Consider the following 16,438-nt stretch of genomic DNA (forward strand, 5'->3'; position numbering starts at 1 on the left):
GATTATGGTTCAATTTTCAACTATAGTATAGTTGAAAATTACTGCTACATCATCCATGTAATGTCTGAGATGCCAAATTTCCCCACAAAATAGTAATCACATCCCAAAAATTATTCTTTAACTCTCTTTGTTCCACTTTTAGTGATTGAGTTATTATTTGGAGAGGTAAATGAGCTTTTCTTTGATTATGAATTTTTAAATAACTTTTAAATATTTTAAATTGTTAAATATTACGACTTAGAGTACTTTCTACGTAAGTTGTGTAAATTTTATTACAAAAGTTTTTGAAGATTTTATGTCCAAATGTAGATGCAAAAATACTCTATCCGTTCACTTTTACTTGGCATGTATACTAAAAATAGATTTTTATTTTTACTTGTCACTTTATGCATATCATGACAAGATAAAAAAAAATTCTGTTATACCCACAGTATTTATTAGTCATTTCAAATCATTTTCTCAAATCCAATAAAATATGCATCAATTAATATGAGTATTATGATAAATTATGCACTTCATTTATTATTTTTTAAGAGACGTGAAAAGTCAAAAGGTGCCAAGTAAAAGTGAACGGAGGGAGTAATCAATTTGAACATAAATGATTCTCAACTTCCAAAAATCAGGCATTGCATATGCTTTAAATTTTATCTACTTTAGAGTTTCGTTGTGTATTAATTTCTGTAAGCATGTCCTCCTTTAAGACAAGAGGGGTTGCTCTGATGGTAAGCAACCTCCACTTCCAACCAAGAGGTTGTGAGTTCGAGTCTCCCCAAGAGTAAGGTGGGAAGTTCTTGGAGGGAAGGATGTCGGGGATCTATTTGGATACAGTCTCTCTACCTCAGGGTGGGGATAAAGTCTGCGTACATACTACCCTCCCCAGACCCCACTAAGTGGGATTATACTGTGTTGTTGTTGTTGTATGTCCTCCTTTAAAGATAATTTATGTGGTAAAAGTTGTAAGGGCTAAAATGCCCTTGAACTATTGAAAATAGAAAACCAATGTATGACACGCACCAATCACGTTTTGCCACATAAATATTTTCTTAATAATATTTTATTTTATTTTCATTCGCTATTTATTTTCTTTTTATTTTTTATTATCATTTTGTTTCTCTTTTTCATTCTTCTTCTCCTGCATCCTCCATCAACATTTTCTCCACCGTAGCCGCTATCATCAACAACAACAACAACAACAACCCAGTATAATCCCACTTAGTGGGGTCTAGGGAGGATAGTGTGTACACAGATCTTACCCCTACCCTAGGGTAGAGAGACTGTTTCCAAATAGACCCCCGGCATCCTTCCCTCAAGAACTTCTCACCTTGCTCTTGGGGAGACTCGAACTCACAACCTCTCGGTTGGAAGTGGGGGTTGCTTATCATCAGAGCAACCTCTCTTGTCAATATCGAATCCGTTAATATTGAGGAACTAATCATTGTTTGTGAAATAATATTTCAGTGTTCATATGTGAAATAATACGAAATGGCCATCGAATAAGTGGATTACGAAGTTAGTTGTGACATCATATTTTGGAATAAAGCGATTTAATTGGCAATAACAAAAAAAAATTGAGATAAAGGTACGTCAAACTAGGTATTTTATGAGATATAATAAAAAAAACTACCACGAACTTCCTCGAATTAGCCAGACAAACTAATTAAAGTCTAAACCATACTACGATAACCCTTAAAATACTTTAATTTCCAGCACAGTTGGAAATTAATATGTGAAAAGTCTAAAACTTCATTTTTTGGATAGGTGATGAATAGATTTTCTTGACGAGCAATGTAGTAATTAAAGAATTTTAAGAGTCAATACTATGTCTAATTAGACAAATTTCGCATATGACGAGGCCCGAGCACTGAATGTGTGAGGGGAATAGATTAGGGTGAAACTCAAAAATAGCTAGATTTACGAGTGGTAATTGAAAAATAGTCAGATTTACAAATGGTAATTGAAAAATAGCCACAGTTTTAAAAGTAATCGAAGTTTAGCCATATTTTATGTAAAAATAAATTTGAACAAAAACACTGTTCAAAATTCGAAAAATATTCCAGCATAATATACTGGAGTTTGAATTTGTTACATATGAATTTCCAGCCTAATATATTGGAGTTCCAGCATAATACACTGGTCCAGCATAATATGCTGGAAGTTCATACACATGTGCTTCAATCTCCAGTATATTATGCTACACAGGAAGTTTTAGCATAATATGTTGGAAGTTCATATACAGGTGCACCAATCTCCAGTATATTATGCTGGAACTTTTCGTGTTGCAGCAAAATAGTGGCTATTTTTCAATAACTTTGCAAATTCTGACTATTTTTTAAATACCAGTCCGAAAATTGACTAGCACAAAAAAGCGACCAGCCCAAAAAAAGAAAGAAACTGCTTCTGCTTCTTTCCAAAAGCACTTTTTTCCCCAAAAAAAGCTTGGTCAAACACCTCAAGTTAAGAAAAATAAGTGTTTTTGAGAAAAAAAAACACTTTTGACCTCTTGAGAAGCTTGGCCAAACATGCTATTAGTATTTTCTTAAGGAGTGTGCCAAAAACCAAAATGCCACTTATTATGGACCGGAGGAAATAAATAAGTTAGCAGGGTAGAACAATAAATAAGTTACCAAATTCCTTTAGGATGTTTTTTCTTTTCAAATGCAATGAATTCCCATCCCCCTAAATCTAATTAACTTAGAGTCTTGTTTGGAAAGTCACCCTGTTATTGGAATTGACGTAATTACTAGGGTAGTAATTACACAACCTAGTAATTATACAGTTGTATAATTACAATGACCTGTTTGTTTGTCATAGTGTAATTACAGTATAATTACATGTTTACTGTTTGATTGCACAAGTGTAATTATATAGTTAAATTAAAATTTAAATTAAGTAATTATCAAAACTTAAAAGTTAATATAATAAATATATGCCTATAATTTAGTTTAGATACTTACAAAAATTAAAAATATAACTTTTATAAGAGCATCATGGAATTCATATTTGATAAAATAAATTAATTGATAAATATAATGTCATAACATTAGTCAAATATTTTACAAAACTAATCTATTAACTCTAACTAAAAAATGAACAACATGCAAGTTTGACATGATATAGTTCAAATTTAGAACCATGAATATAACACAATTTCAAAATTCTAAAAAAAAAAAATAGTTCAAATTTCGACATGATATAGTAAGTTCTACTGCAACTTAAGATTAGGAAACATGACAAGTTTATAACCACAGTCAACAATGAAATTTCAATTTAATTGCATCACTCATTATATGCCAAGTTTGTTAATGACTCATTAATATTTTTAATATTAAGAGGTGTAGTTTCAAAAAATAAAAAATAAAATATAAGCAATTACATGGAATCACAAGAAGTAAAGATAGAGAAACAAAAGATAAATAATGTACAAAAAAAATATATTTTAAAATTTCAAAAGAAATTAAAAAGTAAAAATAAAATTAAAAACTAAAATAATAGAAATAAAAAGTTATAAAGAAAATAAATTAAAATAAAACAAAAAGGAAAGAAACTAAAAAGCAACCTTGTAATTGCACAGTGTAATTACCACCAATTCTCACCTCCCCCTTGAGAATTGGAAAGTGTAATTATACCCCTCCAATTACACCCAATTCTTATTTACTTTATATATTTACTATTGACCATATAACTTTAGGGGTCGTTTGGTAGGATGCATTAGGTAAAATAATGCATGCATTAGCTTTGTGTACTAATAATATCTTGTTTGGTAGATATTTTGAACCTATGCATTAGTTATACATACTATTTGGTATTATCCTATGCATAACTAATGCATAGAAAATAATGGTATTACCGATGCAATGAGTTTTAATGCATGCATTAGCTTAGTTAAAGATAAAATTGTCCTTCAAAATTTATATTTGATTAAAATATGTTAGTTATTATATAATTGCAAGTTTAAAATAACCCAAATAGCGAGAAATAAAATTATATCCTTAGTAATAAATAAATAATTACTTACCATATTTCTTTTTTTATAAATGAATATTTAGTTCTATATTACAATATAGGTAGACAAATCAAATAATTTTTTAAAACTTTTTCATATAAAAATATTTCTCAAAATATGTTTCTTTTAAAAAGTTAGAGGGATGGATTGATTTTAAGGGCATTTTTGTAAACAAACAATTCTTTAAGAAATTGTAAAATGCTTTAATACATCAAACCATACAATGGATAAGAAATATGTCAGCATAACTAATACCAGCATAACTAGTGCAAGCATAATTAATACCAGTATTACTAATACACTCTATTCAGCATTATTTTTATACACCCTACCAAACGACCCCTTAGTGTATAAGTGGTCATAAAATTGTTGTTTGTATGTGTAAGGGGAATATTAGCAAGATTTTATATGTCTTCCTAATTATGATTGAAATATATTTTACCATTTAAAGTACTTTTTTGGTTTAATAATTCGATATTCAAAATTCATTAACTAAATTAATTTTGATAGCAAATGTTTCCCTTTTTAGTAGGGTTTATGGGCCTTTTAAGTACTTATCCCTCGTTATTTCCTCCAAATAAAAATAGGACTTTTTCGTATATATACGAGAGACCACCGAAGAATTAATAGATAAAAATTCAGAAACATTATTAATTTTTTTTGTATAGATTGATGGAATTGATCTTATGTGTTGTATAAGTGCATATAACAAATTATTTTTTAAATAATTGACATAGATAGGTTAAGTGAACATAATTGACATAAGTGTTCAAATAATAAGTTGGTTGATATAAGTGGATTGGCCTTAAGTCGGAAATTCTTTGAGTGACTTCATCTTTTGCTAATTTTTTGCTGCCTACAACGTGACATATTTGAGGGTAAATGCGTGAAAATAGCATGGGTAGCCAGTTTTTAGACTGATAATTGAAAAATAATTAGCGTTCGCAAAGTCATTAAAAATAGCCACTATTTTGCTACAACATTGAAAGTTCCAGCATAATATACTGGAGATTGGTGCACCTGTGTATCAACTTCTTGCATATTATGTTGAAACTCCAACACACGAAAAGTTCCAGCATAATATACTGGAGATTGGAGCACCTGTGTATGAACTTCCAGCATATTATGCTAGAAGTCCAGTATATTATACTGGAACTCCAGTATATTATGCTGGAATATTTTTTATATTTTGAACAGTATTTTCGTTCAGATTTATCTTTACATGAAAGGTGACTAAATTTCTATTACTTTTGAAATTGCGGCTATTTTCAATTACCACTAGTAAATCTGGCTATTTTTGAATTTCACCCGATAAATGCTTACTTGCACTCAATATTTAACCAAACCAAGCAATTTATCTATATTAGCTCCATATTAAAGTGAAAATTCTTTTTACCCAACCATAATGAAGTGATAGATGTGTATACAAATAATATAACATGTATCTTGTACTTATTAGTTTGATGTCGATACTAGGTGCGGTTAAGTTTTTCCCCACATTACTTTGTCATAGTGTGCTTAACTTAATAATTTTTTGTTTGTTTGGGGCGACTGTCCTTGACATAGTTTGAACTATAAATATAGTATATCCCCAAGCATATGCTACTCAATCATAAAATCGATTCCGAACAAGATGAAAATAGTCAGATGATCCTCCTGCCTACAACAACAACAACAACAACAACAACGACCCAGTATAATCCCATAAATGGGGTCTGGGGAGGGTAACATGTACGCAGATCTTACCCCTACCCCGAAGGGTAGAGAGACTGTCTCCTGCCTGTTTCTGGATTTTGATCTGCTACTCCATTTGAAATATACAAGATTTTGTGTATAGCTACTATTAAAATGGGAGTACATAAATGATAAGCATGGTAAAATAAAAATTCTTATAATACTGCAATATCATTATTGACGATGTTCTAGTGGTTAAAATTTCAAAGCTAAAGAAATATTTTGTCTCATCTTAGTCGCAGTGCATGAAGATTTTTCTGATTAGAAATTTTGTGATATTCCAAGAAAAAAAGGGAATATTTTATGATTCTTTCTTTTTTGTGAAGGACAATACCAATTTTCCCGTTTCTATTCATGTTCCTTTTTATCTTACTCAATGTCAACACATCTTCACGTCATTATGCAGTCAGACCTCTCTATAACATCCCTATATAACAACACTTTACAATGTGTTTGGTATGAAGGAGAATATTTTTCGAAAAATATTTTCCAATTTTTCCATGTTTGGTTGGCTTAAATGTTTTGAAAAACATTTTTCTTTATGAACTCAAAATGTTTTCCTTATCAAGAGAAGGGAAAAACATTTTCCAAAACTCCTTCTCAACCTTCCCCACCCTCACCAACCCACCCCACCCCCTCTCCAAAAAAAAGCTTTTTCTTTTCTTCAAATTTCAGTTTTTCCGTTACCACCCACTCTAGTACCCCTCCACCCCACCCCCTGCAAAAAAATTATTTTTTTAGCCTTAATTCTTTTTTTTTGCAATTTCAAATTTCTATTTTTTTATTTTTCTACATCACCCACCCCTACTCTCCCCCCACCACCACCACCAAAAAAAAAATTTAAATATATTTTTCAGTTTTAATTTTTTTATTTATCGGTTTAAAGGTTCAAAATTTTACAAGTTCCAAAGTTATGAGTTTAGAAGTTAACGGGTTTAGACATTATAAAGTTTACGGGTTCGAAATTTCGCAATTTCAAAGTTTACCAGTTCGAAAGTTTATGAAATTTGTGGGTTCGAAAGGTTGTTAGTTTGGAAAATTATGGCTTCATGTTTATTATATCTAAATTATTTATGAATACTCTTGAGAAGTCATTTTCCTTAATTTGCGTACCAAACACCGGAAAATGAATAAGATTACTTGTTTTCCAAGAAAATATTTTCTTGGAAAACATTTTCCATTATACCAAACACACCCTATAAAAGCTAAGCTTTTCCGGAACCAATCTTTATGTTATGTTATAATATATGTTCTCTATAACAGCACTTCGTTATAGCATCCAAAAATATTCAGAACAAACAAAGTTGTTGTAAAAGGTTTGACTGTAACTGCAAAGATATGGGAATAATACACATAAGCCGACACTTTGTTGTTGGTCGATTCAAACTCTTAATGCAGAAGTACTAAGAATAGGCAAATAGACACCAAGCTTAGCTACTACAAGTACCATTCAGCACAAGTGCTCGTCAACAATGAAAGCTGCTGAAGTCATCCTGAGTGAAGAAAGAAGACTAAGCACCTACATTGCTTGTCTCATTAAGGCAAGTAATCGTCAACGATAAAAGGAACTGAAGTTCAGTTCACCAGTAAAAGATCTCAGATCAATGTTACTACTCACCTATTAAGCCACAAGCAGGCACAAATTAACATCTACAGAAATTTTGCAAGTCGAGGGCCAGCGGCAGAAGAAATGACACCTTGAGAATGAAGAGCACCAAACTAACTGAACAAGCGAAACGCCAACATCACACTGTTACCACAATTCTGCAAACCTAGTTCTAAAAACAAATTTGCAAATGTCACAGTGGAAGCACATGAATATACAAAAGTTATGTTGCCTCAGCTATCAAATAATAGGATAATCTCGAATATATCATTGGCTGCAGCAATCATCTCGTGAGATACTAGAAGAATATGCCCAACATTTGTCCGGTTCTAATTTTGTCCAAAAGTTTGGGGGCAAAGAGTGGAGTTAGCTTCTGATAAGGCACTCTGCAGAAGCCAGAAATCTCGATATGAATCCAAGAATCACAAGCACCAAATGGAGGAGATAAAGTGACCGCACACATTTACACAGCTAGCACGGAGGACAATAGTTCAAAGGAACAGTAAAAGAGGACGCCAACAAGCAGCAACACAATTGAGAGTACCCCCTATGAAGAAGTGCAGTTGTTGTAACAGGCAGGAAGAAGCAGTTTCTTTCAGTTTAAGAATGGCTTAGCATGAATTATCTAAACATCATTAGGCTTCATCAGTTTTGAACCCTGTTTAAGTTTTGGCCATATCTTATGAATCGAGCAAAATCACTGATGAGGGCAAAGAGAACTAAATTGATGACTTCCATGTGGCCATAAGTTATCTTTCTATCAGAAGCCCAACCAAACAGGTCATCAAGAAACTTGACCTTGAGTAAGGCCAGATATTCCATATTTCATATCTCTTATATATTGTTGCTGTTTTATTACGCATTTTTACATAACTAATGTATCATCTCCTATTGCTTCTTTTGAGCCGAGGGTCTCCTGGAAACAGCCTCTCTACCTTTCGGAGTAGGGGTAAGGTCTGCGTACATACAACCCTCCCCAGACCCCACTTGTGGGATTATACTGGGTCGTTGTTGTTGTTGTTGTTGTTGAGAATGTGCAGAGTGATAAGAAACAATGAATGCCAAAAGTAATGAGTAACTATAGAAACTTACATCCCGAAGAACCACCTTAGAAGGAATCTGCTCATTCTTCAGCTAGCAACTCGAATTATCCTGAAAAGAAATTACAAACTTGATAAAACTGTCAGAGATATGCATGAGAGATAAATCTGTGCCAAACATATGCATCATCTAGAGATTTAAAAACAGATTAAGCAGACTAGTAACTTCCATATCTCAAGTGGCTCGAGCCTAACTTGTTTAGTACCCAATAATTTGCCATTCAAAATATGCAGTCAGTTGCAAGGATGTAGCTATCTAGAGTATACTGTTGTGTATACAATTCATAATGAGACCTTACATACTGATTACTACTTTTGACCCACAGACAATGCAGGCTAATGCACAACATTTCATATACATAACAACACGTCAATGCAGTGAATGAAATATGTCTACTCATACTCAGAACCTCCTAATACAGGGAATGGGACCAAACAAAAACAACAACAACAACAACAACAACATCCCACAAGTGAGGTCTGGAGAGGGTAGTGAGTACAAAGACCTTACCCCTGCCCCGAGGAGTAGAGAGGTTGTTTTCGAAAGACCCTCGGCTCAAGAAGACGAACAGAGACAATAAATCAGTACCATAAACAAAAATCAAGAAATAATAACAGCAGCATAGGGACCAGAAAATAGATGAAAAACAACAACAATAAGTAAATAAGGCCCAAAAAGAACTTAAAAGACGGGACATCTGAGAGCAATTCAGGAATAAAAAAAAATATTAATAGTAGGAGAAACCTTTTCCCGGGCTATTGTTTCTAAAACAGCTTTAATTAACTGATTAGATGTATTCTGGGGATGGAAAAATAAACTAATTAGAATATCCAAGACAGACACCAACTATAGCACCTATTTGTGGGTACAAAAGAGGGGGGGAGAGACTTGCACTGAAATATCTCCTGCCCAATAACAAAAACTATCAAAGCTAATCAACGAGTGCATATAAAGAGCATGTTAGAGACAACCAAGTACTTTCATCATTTAGAGGTTGAACCCGCAAAGTAGAATTAACTAGCATAAAGGCAGAGGACAGAAGTCAAAACTGGGAAAATAACTAGAAAATAAAATGAGAAGGTTTGACTGCTAATGTTCAAACTCGTTGCAAGATCTTTGCATGGTTCATAACACTACAAAGATAGCCTGTTTGGCTTACCCCCTAAAAGGAACTATTTGATCTGTACAAACTTTAACCAATTGTGAATCCCACCCCTAAAAATCTACACTCACGAACTGACTGACAAAAACACCATCTTGGACATCAAGAACAATCACATACATTAATGACAGGGGACTTTGCAAAGATCATCTTCAGTGGAGAATTCTGAGTCAGCTTTGACAAGGAGTAAATATTGTAATCCATTTCTCCCCTTAGACCAAAAATAGTAGCACTTTCTTCAAGCACTACAAAGAGAATCTCATGGCACCATTGAAAGTACTTCCAGCAACATTTTGTCTAAGAAACAGTTCGCCCATAACAGACAGATGCAAGGTAAAGATTCTTTGCCCATTTCTCCTGCAGAGAGCAATATACACAGTTAGCTTAGGAAATAGTAGGTGCGCGCACACACACAGATGTGGTTTCAATGAAGAAAATTAGACAATTGGTTCAACAACCACCTTGACATGAGTACTGGGAAAAGCAGAGGTACGAAGCGTCTCTTGCGTTTCATCAGCAGGTTTCCTTCTCGGTATACTTAGAACAAAAGCAGCTTGATCCCATGTGGCTGCAGTCGCTGTGATACGATAACCAGCATCCCACCTCTTATGGATCCCTTCACTAGGATACAGAAAATCCAATTCCACTGTCTGATAATTCACAGAAGCCCATGAATACTCAATTCAGATATAGGATCATGATGCACATTACCCAAAAAACATAAAAAGGAAAGAAAAGGTTTAAACCTGATCAGAAAACCCAGATCCGCGAGACATAACAATTGCCCATCTACTTCCAGCAGTTGCCATGGCAGTGACGTAGAAACCCTCCTTCCATTTTTTGTTTATCCACTTAAATGGAAAGGACTCGCTGACTTTGTAAGACTGCTGAAGATACTGGGTACCTGATATAAACCGCAAAATTAAATTTATCCACTCTAATTCACAGAACCACAAAAGAAACGCATGTATAGCAAGTCACTGAAGTTCCTCTAACCCTTTGACATGACAACTAAGGAGCTCCCGTTGCTAGCTCCTGCTATAGCACTAATATAATAGTTCCTCTCCCATTGCTCCATAATCCATTCCTATATTCAAACAGAAGCACATAGGATTAATCAAACTCTATATCGGTAAAAAAATTGAACATCTGAATCATGCAAGAGTTTAACAGATATAGCATACTAAATGTGGAAATATGCAACATATATTTTTTTTGAAGAATATGTAACATATATTTATATATTATGCTTCAAGATTGATCACATTCAGTGATAGATAAAAGACCTTGTGAAGAAAATAAGGTGATAATTTGTAAACTTGAGCACTAAATCCAGTCCCTGCATCCATGATTAGGGCCCACAAGTTCGAACAGGAGGCCACACTGCTGATAAACAGTCCATCCTCATTTCCTTTCTCAATATGCTGAGATAGCCTCTCATCAGCAACGTTATAGTGATACCTGCAACCCAATGTTATAGTCACTTTATTTTTCACAAGCCTTAAGCAAACAAATTTTGGGCAAAAGAGTACAACCTTTGCTTCATGGGGCGACGACCATTGTAAACACTAATCCACTGTGTTGCAGGCATTCCCATTCGCACCTTCTTCTTTGGTTGTTCATCATCATCTTCTTGCACTGTCAGTCTGCCTCTCTTCTGTCCGACTTGATATATAAGCTACATAGATCAGAAACGCGTTAGAGAAATCTAGCTTCTGTCAGTGATTCAACTTCAGGAGTAGCCTGGAATTAACGAAACATGCAAACTACCTTCTGTGCACCATCAGTGTTAATTGGCCTAATGTCTGGATTTGGACCTACTATTCCATCAAATAAGGAGATATATTTAGCATAGTTGGGCTCCTCATCAAATTTCAGGTTCACAACATACTCCACAAAGTGTCTAAATGGAGCCGGGCAGAGGCAGCAAAGAGTTTCTGGAGAAGTTGCCATCTTTTTCTTACAGACAAGGAAACCTTTATTATCACCCTAGTACACAAATTTTCATTATCAGAGGATAGGAGAATCTATAGTAACAAAATACTGGTATTAAAGAGAAAATGCATACCTGGTAACCCTGCCACGGCAACTTGGCTCGGAGAAGGAAAATGAGTGTGTAGGCCAGAGATTCTAGATCATCCCTCCGGCTTCCAATCCGTCCAAGGTGAGCATGCACACTAGCATACCTTACAGTTCCTCTGAAGCAATAGTTTTCTAACTAGTTATTGAATGCAGAATCTAAATGCAAAATATATAGGACACCAAATATAAAGAAAAAACAAGTCGAACTGTTGATTATTGTACCTAAAGACATCAGGTCGCTGGTCGTATTCAACATGTAGACCAGTTGAAGTGTCCCGCCACCTTGTTGCTGCAGTATTCAAACGGCAAAAGAACAGACATTGTATTAATAGAGGAAAATGAAGATATCAAATGTAGATCAAGATTCATATACATTTTCTTTCTAGATAAGTTCCAATGAATATTATACCTAATCCAAGGTCAACTAGAAACAATTTTTTCTCGTCAAGAGTCCCAGGTGGTCCAAGAAGAAAGTTCTCAGGTTTTACATCCCCATGCACATACCTGCAAAAAAAACAGCAGCCAGAATGACAAGGCTTACTTCAGAACCAATAAACACTGTTACTTTCCTTGAAATACTGAAATTTTTGCACCATTGTGAACACTCAACAAGATCACGTCGAGTATGGTAAAAGTAATTCAGCACTTTGTGGATGCATAGACTTCAACACATAAATAAATGTAGTTAGAGAAACCTTTTATTCTTATGATTCATAGTTGATGACATCTACTTGTTATGACAAGACAACTTGATCTCTTCTATAACAACCAAACAACAATTTTCCTCTGTTCAGAGACAAGCTCCATAGATCTAGGCTATATCACGATTACACAGAACTTATAATCTCTAAAATAGAACACAGCTATCCAGACAAAGTAAGAAAACAGTCATTAACATTAGAAAGATATACTTACCCTCTAGAGTGCAACTTCTCTAATATTGAGATAGCTTCAATGGCAATGCATGCTACCATTTCAGTAGACATCCTGAAATTGGCAACATTAAAGATCCAAACTTAGAGTTTGGAGGAACAAGCATATGATATCAAAAGATAAGCTCCTGAGTACAGATAATGGAAAATAGATCTCACGTATGGGAATTGTTGTTCCAGACATCCCATAAACTAGGACCAAGCATATCCATGACCTGCAATATTATAGGATATCAGTAATATTAGTGGAGATTTGAAATGAAATGCAACTTGAAACAAGAATAAAGTAACTCAACCACACAAAGAGATCACGTACCATAATGTAGAAATCACCTTGACGTCCCTTATAATGAACACGTGGTATACCATGACTACCACCAAGGGCACTAGGGGGAAAAAAGCAAATGGCATGAATTGTTAAGATAATGCTATATCAGGTATCAATACTCGGAATAAAAAACGTACAGATATAATGATAAAAATAAAATGAAGACTTACTTGTAGACCTGCCACTCATAAGGTGGTCCATGGTTACAACCTTTGCTACTTCTGTGCTCAAATTTTAAGGCAACCTAGAGCCAGAAACAACAGTATGATCAATTTGCATATCAAAGAGAGTCCTCTCCAACGTATTCAGCAGAAAAGGCTAATAAATGCAAAAAGTAATGTTCCACCTCTACGGCTCCAGCGCCAGTTCGTTCATGAGGATTTGTTATATTTACACGACGACCTACGTACACTTGACCAAATCCTCCTTTACCAAGCTTCTTCTCAATCCTATAAGTTGGTGATCCGCCAACCTGGACCTGCTACCCGCACAAGGAAAATAGTAAATTCAACAACTCAAGTTGAATCCTTCAATTAGAAACTACAAGGAAAATATGAACAAAAAGGCAAGAATAGCAGCAACAAAATCCTCCATGCTGACAGCATTATGAAAATCCGGATTCTGTCCCATACAGGAGCACATATTCTTATCAGTCATAAAAGTGCATTTATCCTAACAATCAACATTAATAATGACAAGCTTAACAGCATATACATTTATCCTAACAATCAACATTAATAGTAACAGCATACTTTTTTTTCTTATCGTGGTACCCTTTCTTAAAGGAACTAGCCCAATAGCATAATTCTCATCAGAGAATCTATATTTGCATAGCTTAATTGACAAGAGAAACTTAGTAAATGCCTACCATGTTAGAGATAACAAGGAAAGTAAAGAAACAACTCGCAGATAGCACTCACTCGTCCTTTCAATCCGTTCCCTCAAAAGACTTCAAAAAGAAAAAAGAAAACAACTTTTCGTTCAAGAAAACAGGTGACAAAAAGCAAAACAGTCACAAATAAAAGAAGAGAGAAGCTACTCTGGTTTATGTAACTGTGTGTACGAAAACACCTAAAAGACTGAAGCTTTCCAACTTCATGCTCTAAATTATGCACAAAATTCATCACCCATTTTAGATGATGAGAAAAACAACCTTAGTTTCACAGCAACCAAAAACCTCCTACATCACATCCTCATCACTTACGCATAACACTTAAAATTCCAACAAGAAAAAAAAAAGAGAAAAAAAATAATTTAATATAACCTAAGAGACACACTGATTCTTCATATGTTGCCAAAATGAATACTCTATTTGCCTAACTATTTAGGAAAAAGAGTTCGTTTTGCAAGCTCAATCTTCGAGACTGTGGCAAAACAGCTTATTTGAGAAGCTTTTCTTCTTGAAGATTTTCATACTCAATTTTCAAAAATGAAAATTGCAGAAAACATTTCTAAAGGATTTCTTAAAGCACGCTTAAGACCTAGAGCTCGGAGAAGCCCAGGTTGTGCACTTCACATCACTTAATCGTTGCTTTAGTCTAGGCTTCAAGGTGCTAAGGCGTGTGGACCTTCACCAACGAGGTCCTATCTTTAAGAGCACATCATATATCTATAACTTAAATATGGTTTTTAAATTCTTTTGTCAAACAACTATGTTTGTGTTTACAATTACATTTTTCTGCATTATATTTCTAATTTTTTGTTTTTTCTTCATTGGCACTTTTCTGTGCCCATGCTTTGATAGCGCTTTTGAGCTTAAAGCTCCAACAAACTTTGGTGTTCCTTTGGCTTTACGCTTTTGACTACTTTGTTAGCAAAACTATCAAAAGCACGTTTCCTAAAAACTGTTTTTGCAAAAATCAAACAAAAACCACTATATATAATTAGTGTCATAATCAAATGGACCTAAATGAAGTAAAATGAATAGAGTATTAAGAATTCATATTATCGACCGCAAGTGGCTCTGGTTATTAGAACACCGTACCCTTTCAGGCAATGGAGGTGTGTTGCCTTCATCCTCCGCACCTCCTCCCAAAGCCTTATTTCCACTTCCTCCGCCACTCTCATACTCATCCATCTCCTCGCTCTCCTTTTCCTCTTCACCAGTTCTCTGCGACGACACTGTTTTCTTCACAACAACATCATTTTCAACTGCCACAGCATGCACTACGTCATTTTGCTTCTTCCTCCCTCGCCTTTTCGGCGGCGCGTGTAGCGGTGCGTTAGGAGCAATCGGTTGAACGTCGTTTTTCTTCTTCCTCCCTCTCCTTATCGGCAGCGCGTGCGGCTCGTTGTTCGGTGACGGCGCGTGTGGTGGTGCGTTATAAGCAATCGGTTTTTGACGGCCTCTGCGCACTGCGCTACGCAGTTGAGGCATAACGATCATCCATCAACTTGTTCATAACCATAAATCGACCTTCACAGACGACTTCTAGAATCTTCTACAGGCAAATTCGGAGTTTTTGAAAATCGGAGGACCTGTAAGCCCGGGGAATGTAGTGTGTGTGTGTGTGTGTGTGTGTGTGTGAATTAGGGTTTTGGATCGGTGAAAATCTCTGTGGAGGGAAATGAAAAGCAAAAATGGCTCCACAACAGAAATGGGTTTATATCCAGAGAGAGATGGAGAAGAAAGACAAAGCAATGCTCTCTTTGTTTCCTTATTTGATTTTTGTAAATTGTAGATTTAATTAAATATAAAAACATCCATTTAATTATATAAACTCCACGGTGAAAACGTGTCCATTCAAGTCTGAATTAAAGTAGTACTGGTATTCCAACTTATTATACTTTTGTTTAAGATCAAGCACCAAGTATTTGTTTTTTTACTCTTCGTGCGCGTTTGGACATAAGAATTGTAAAATTTTGAAAAAAAGTAAAAAAAATTCAAGTGAAAATAGTATTTAAAATTAGAGTTGTGTTTGGACATAAATATAATTTTAAGTTATTTTTGAATTTTTGTGAGTAAAGTAAAATGAAAATTTGTTTTCGGAAGAGGGAGGAGCATCTAGTAACTTTCCGAAGTTCGATTGTGAAAACTCAGATTGATTACTTCCTCCTCAGAAGGTGTGATAGAGGGTTGTGCACGGATTGCAAGGTTATCCCGGGTGAGACCCTCGCGACCCAGCATAGGCTCTTGGTAATGGACGTCGGTATTACGATAAGGAGGAAGAAGAGGTATGCTCGTGGTCAACCAAGGATTAGGTGGGGAACCTTAACTAAGGAAAGCCCAGGAGTTGGAGGGGAGGTTATCGGCTATGGGAGCATAGAGGAGTAGTGAGGACGCCAATGCTATGTGGGCTACGACGGCGAACTGCGTTAGGGAGGCGGCAAGAGAGGTGCTAGGGATTTCGAAGGGTCACTCTAGCAGGCACCAAGGCGGCTGGTGGTGAAATGACATCGTCCAAAGCAAAGTGGAGGCGAAGAAGGAAGCGTATATGAAGTTGGGCACATTCGAGGAGGAGAGGAGAGCGAATAGAGAGGGGTACAAGGT

General features: G+C 35.1%; 1 protein-coding gene across 4 annotated transcripts; it reads right to left on the minus strand.

Moving 5' to 3' along the window:
• Positions 1 to 7,041: 7,041 nt before the first annotated feature.
• LOC107791334 (casein kinase 1-like protein HD16) lies at positions 7,042 to 15,677 on the minus strand. 4 transcript variants are annotated; one of them, XR_012705568.1, is made up of 19 exons: positions 14,933 to 15,677; positions 13,295 to 13,426; positions 13,119 to 13,192; positions 12,937 to 13,006; positions 12,780 to 12,835; positions 12,604 to 12,675; positions 12,098 to 12,192; positions 11,911 to 11,977; positions 11,675 to 11,804; positions 11,377 to 11,595; positions 11,142 to 11,284; positions 10,893 to 11,067; positions 10,603 to 10,693; positions 10,353 to 10,510; positions 10,068 to 10,256; positions 9,727 to 9,963; positions 8,436 to 8,495; positions 7,356 to 7,460; positions 7,042 to 7,230 (listed from the first exon to the last, which is right to left on the minus strand). XR_012705568.1 is itself a non-coding variant. In XM_075245094.1 (16 exons), the coding sequence occupies exons 1-16, from the start codon at positions 15,332 to 15,334 to the stop codon at positions 9,904 to 9,906; spliced, it is 2,133 nt and encodes a 710-aa protein (XP_075101195.1). In that variant the 5' UTR covers positions 15,335 to 15,677; the 3' UTR covers positions 9,526 to 9,903. The 4 variants fall into 4 exon arrangements, 1 of the variants encoding a protein (XP_075101195.1); XR_012705567.1 differs by lacking the exon at positions 7,042 to 7,230 and having other exon boundaries at positions 7,442 to 7,729; XR_012705569.1 differs by lacking the exons at positions 7,042 to 7,230; positions 7,356 to 7,460 and adding an exon at positions 7,781 to 7,890.
• Positions 15,678 to 16,438: the final 761 nt, after the last annotated feature.

Source organism: Nicotiana tabacum, chromosome 22, assembly GCF_000715075.1.
Source record: "Nicotiana tabacum cultivar K326 chromosome 22, ASM71507v2, whole genome shotgun sequence".
Taxonomy (NCBI): Eukaryota; Viridiplantae; Streptophyta; class Magnoliopsida; order Solanales; family Solanaceae; genus Nicotiana; species Nicotiana tabacum.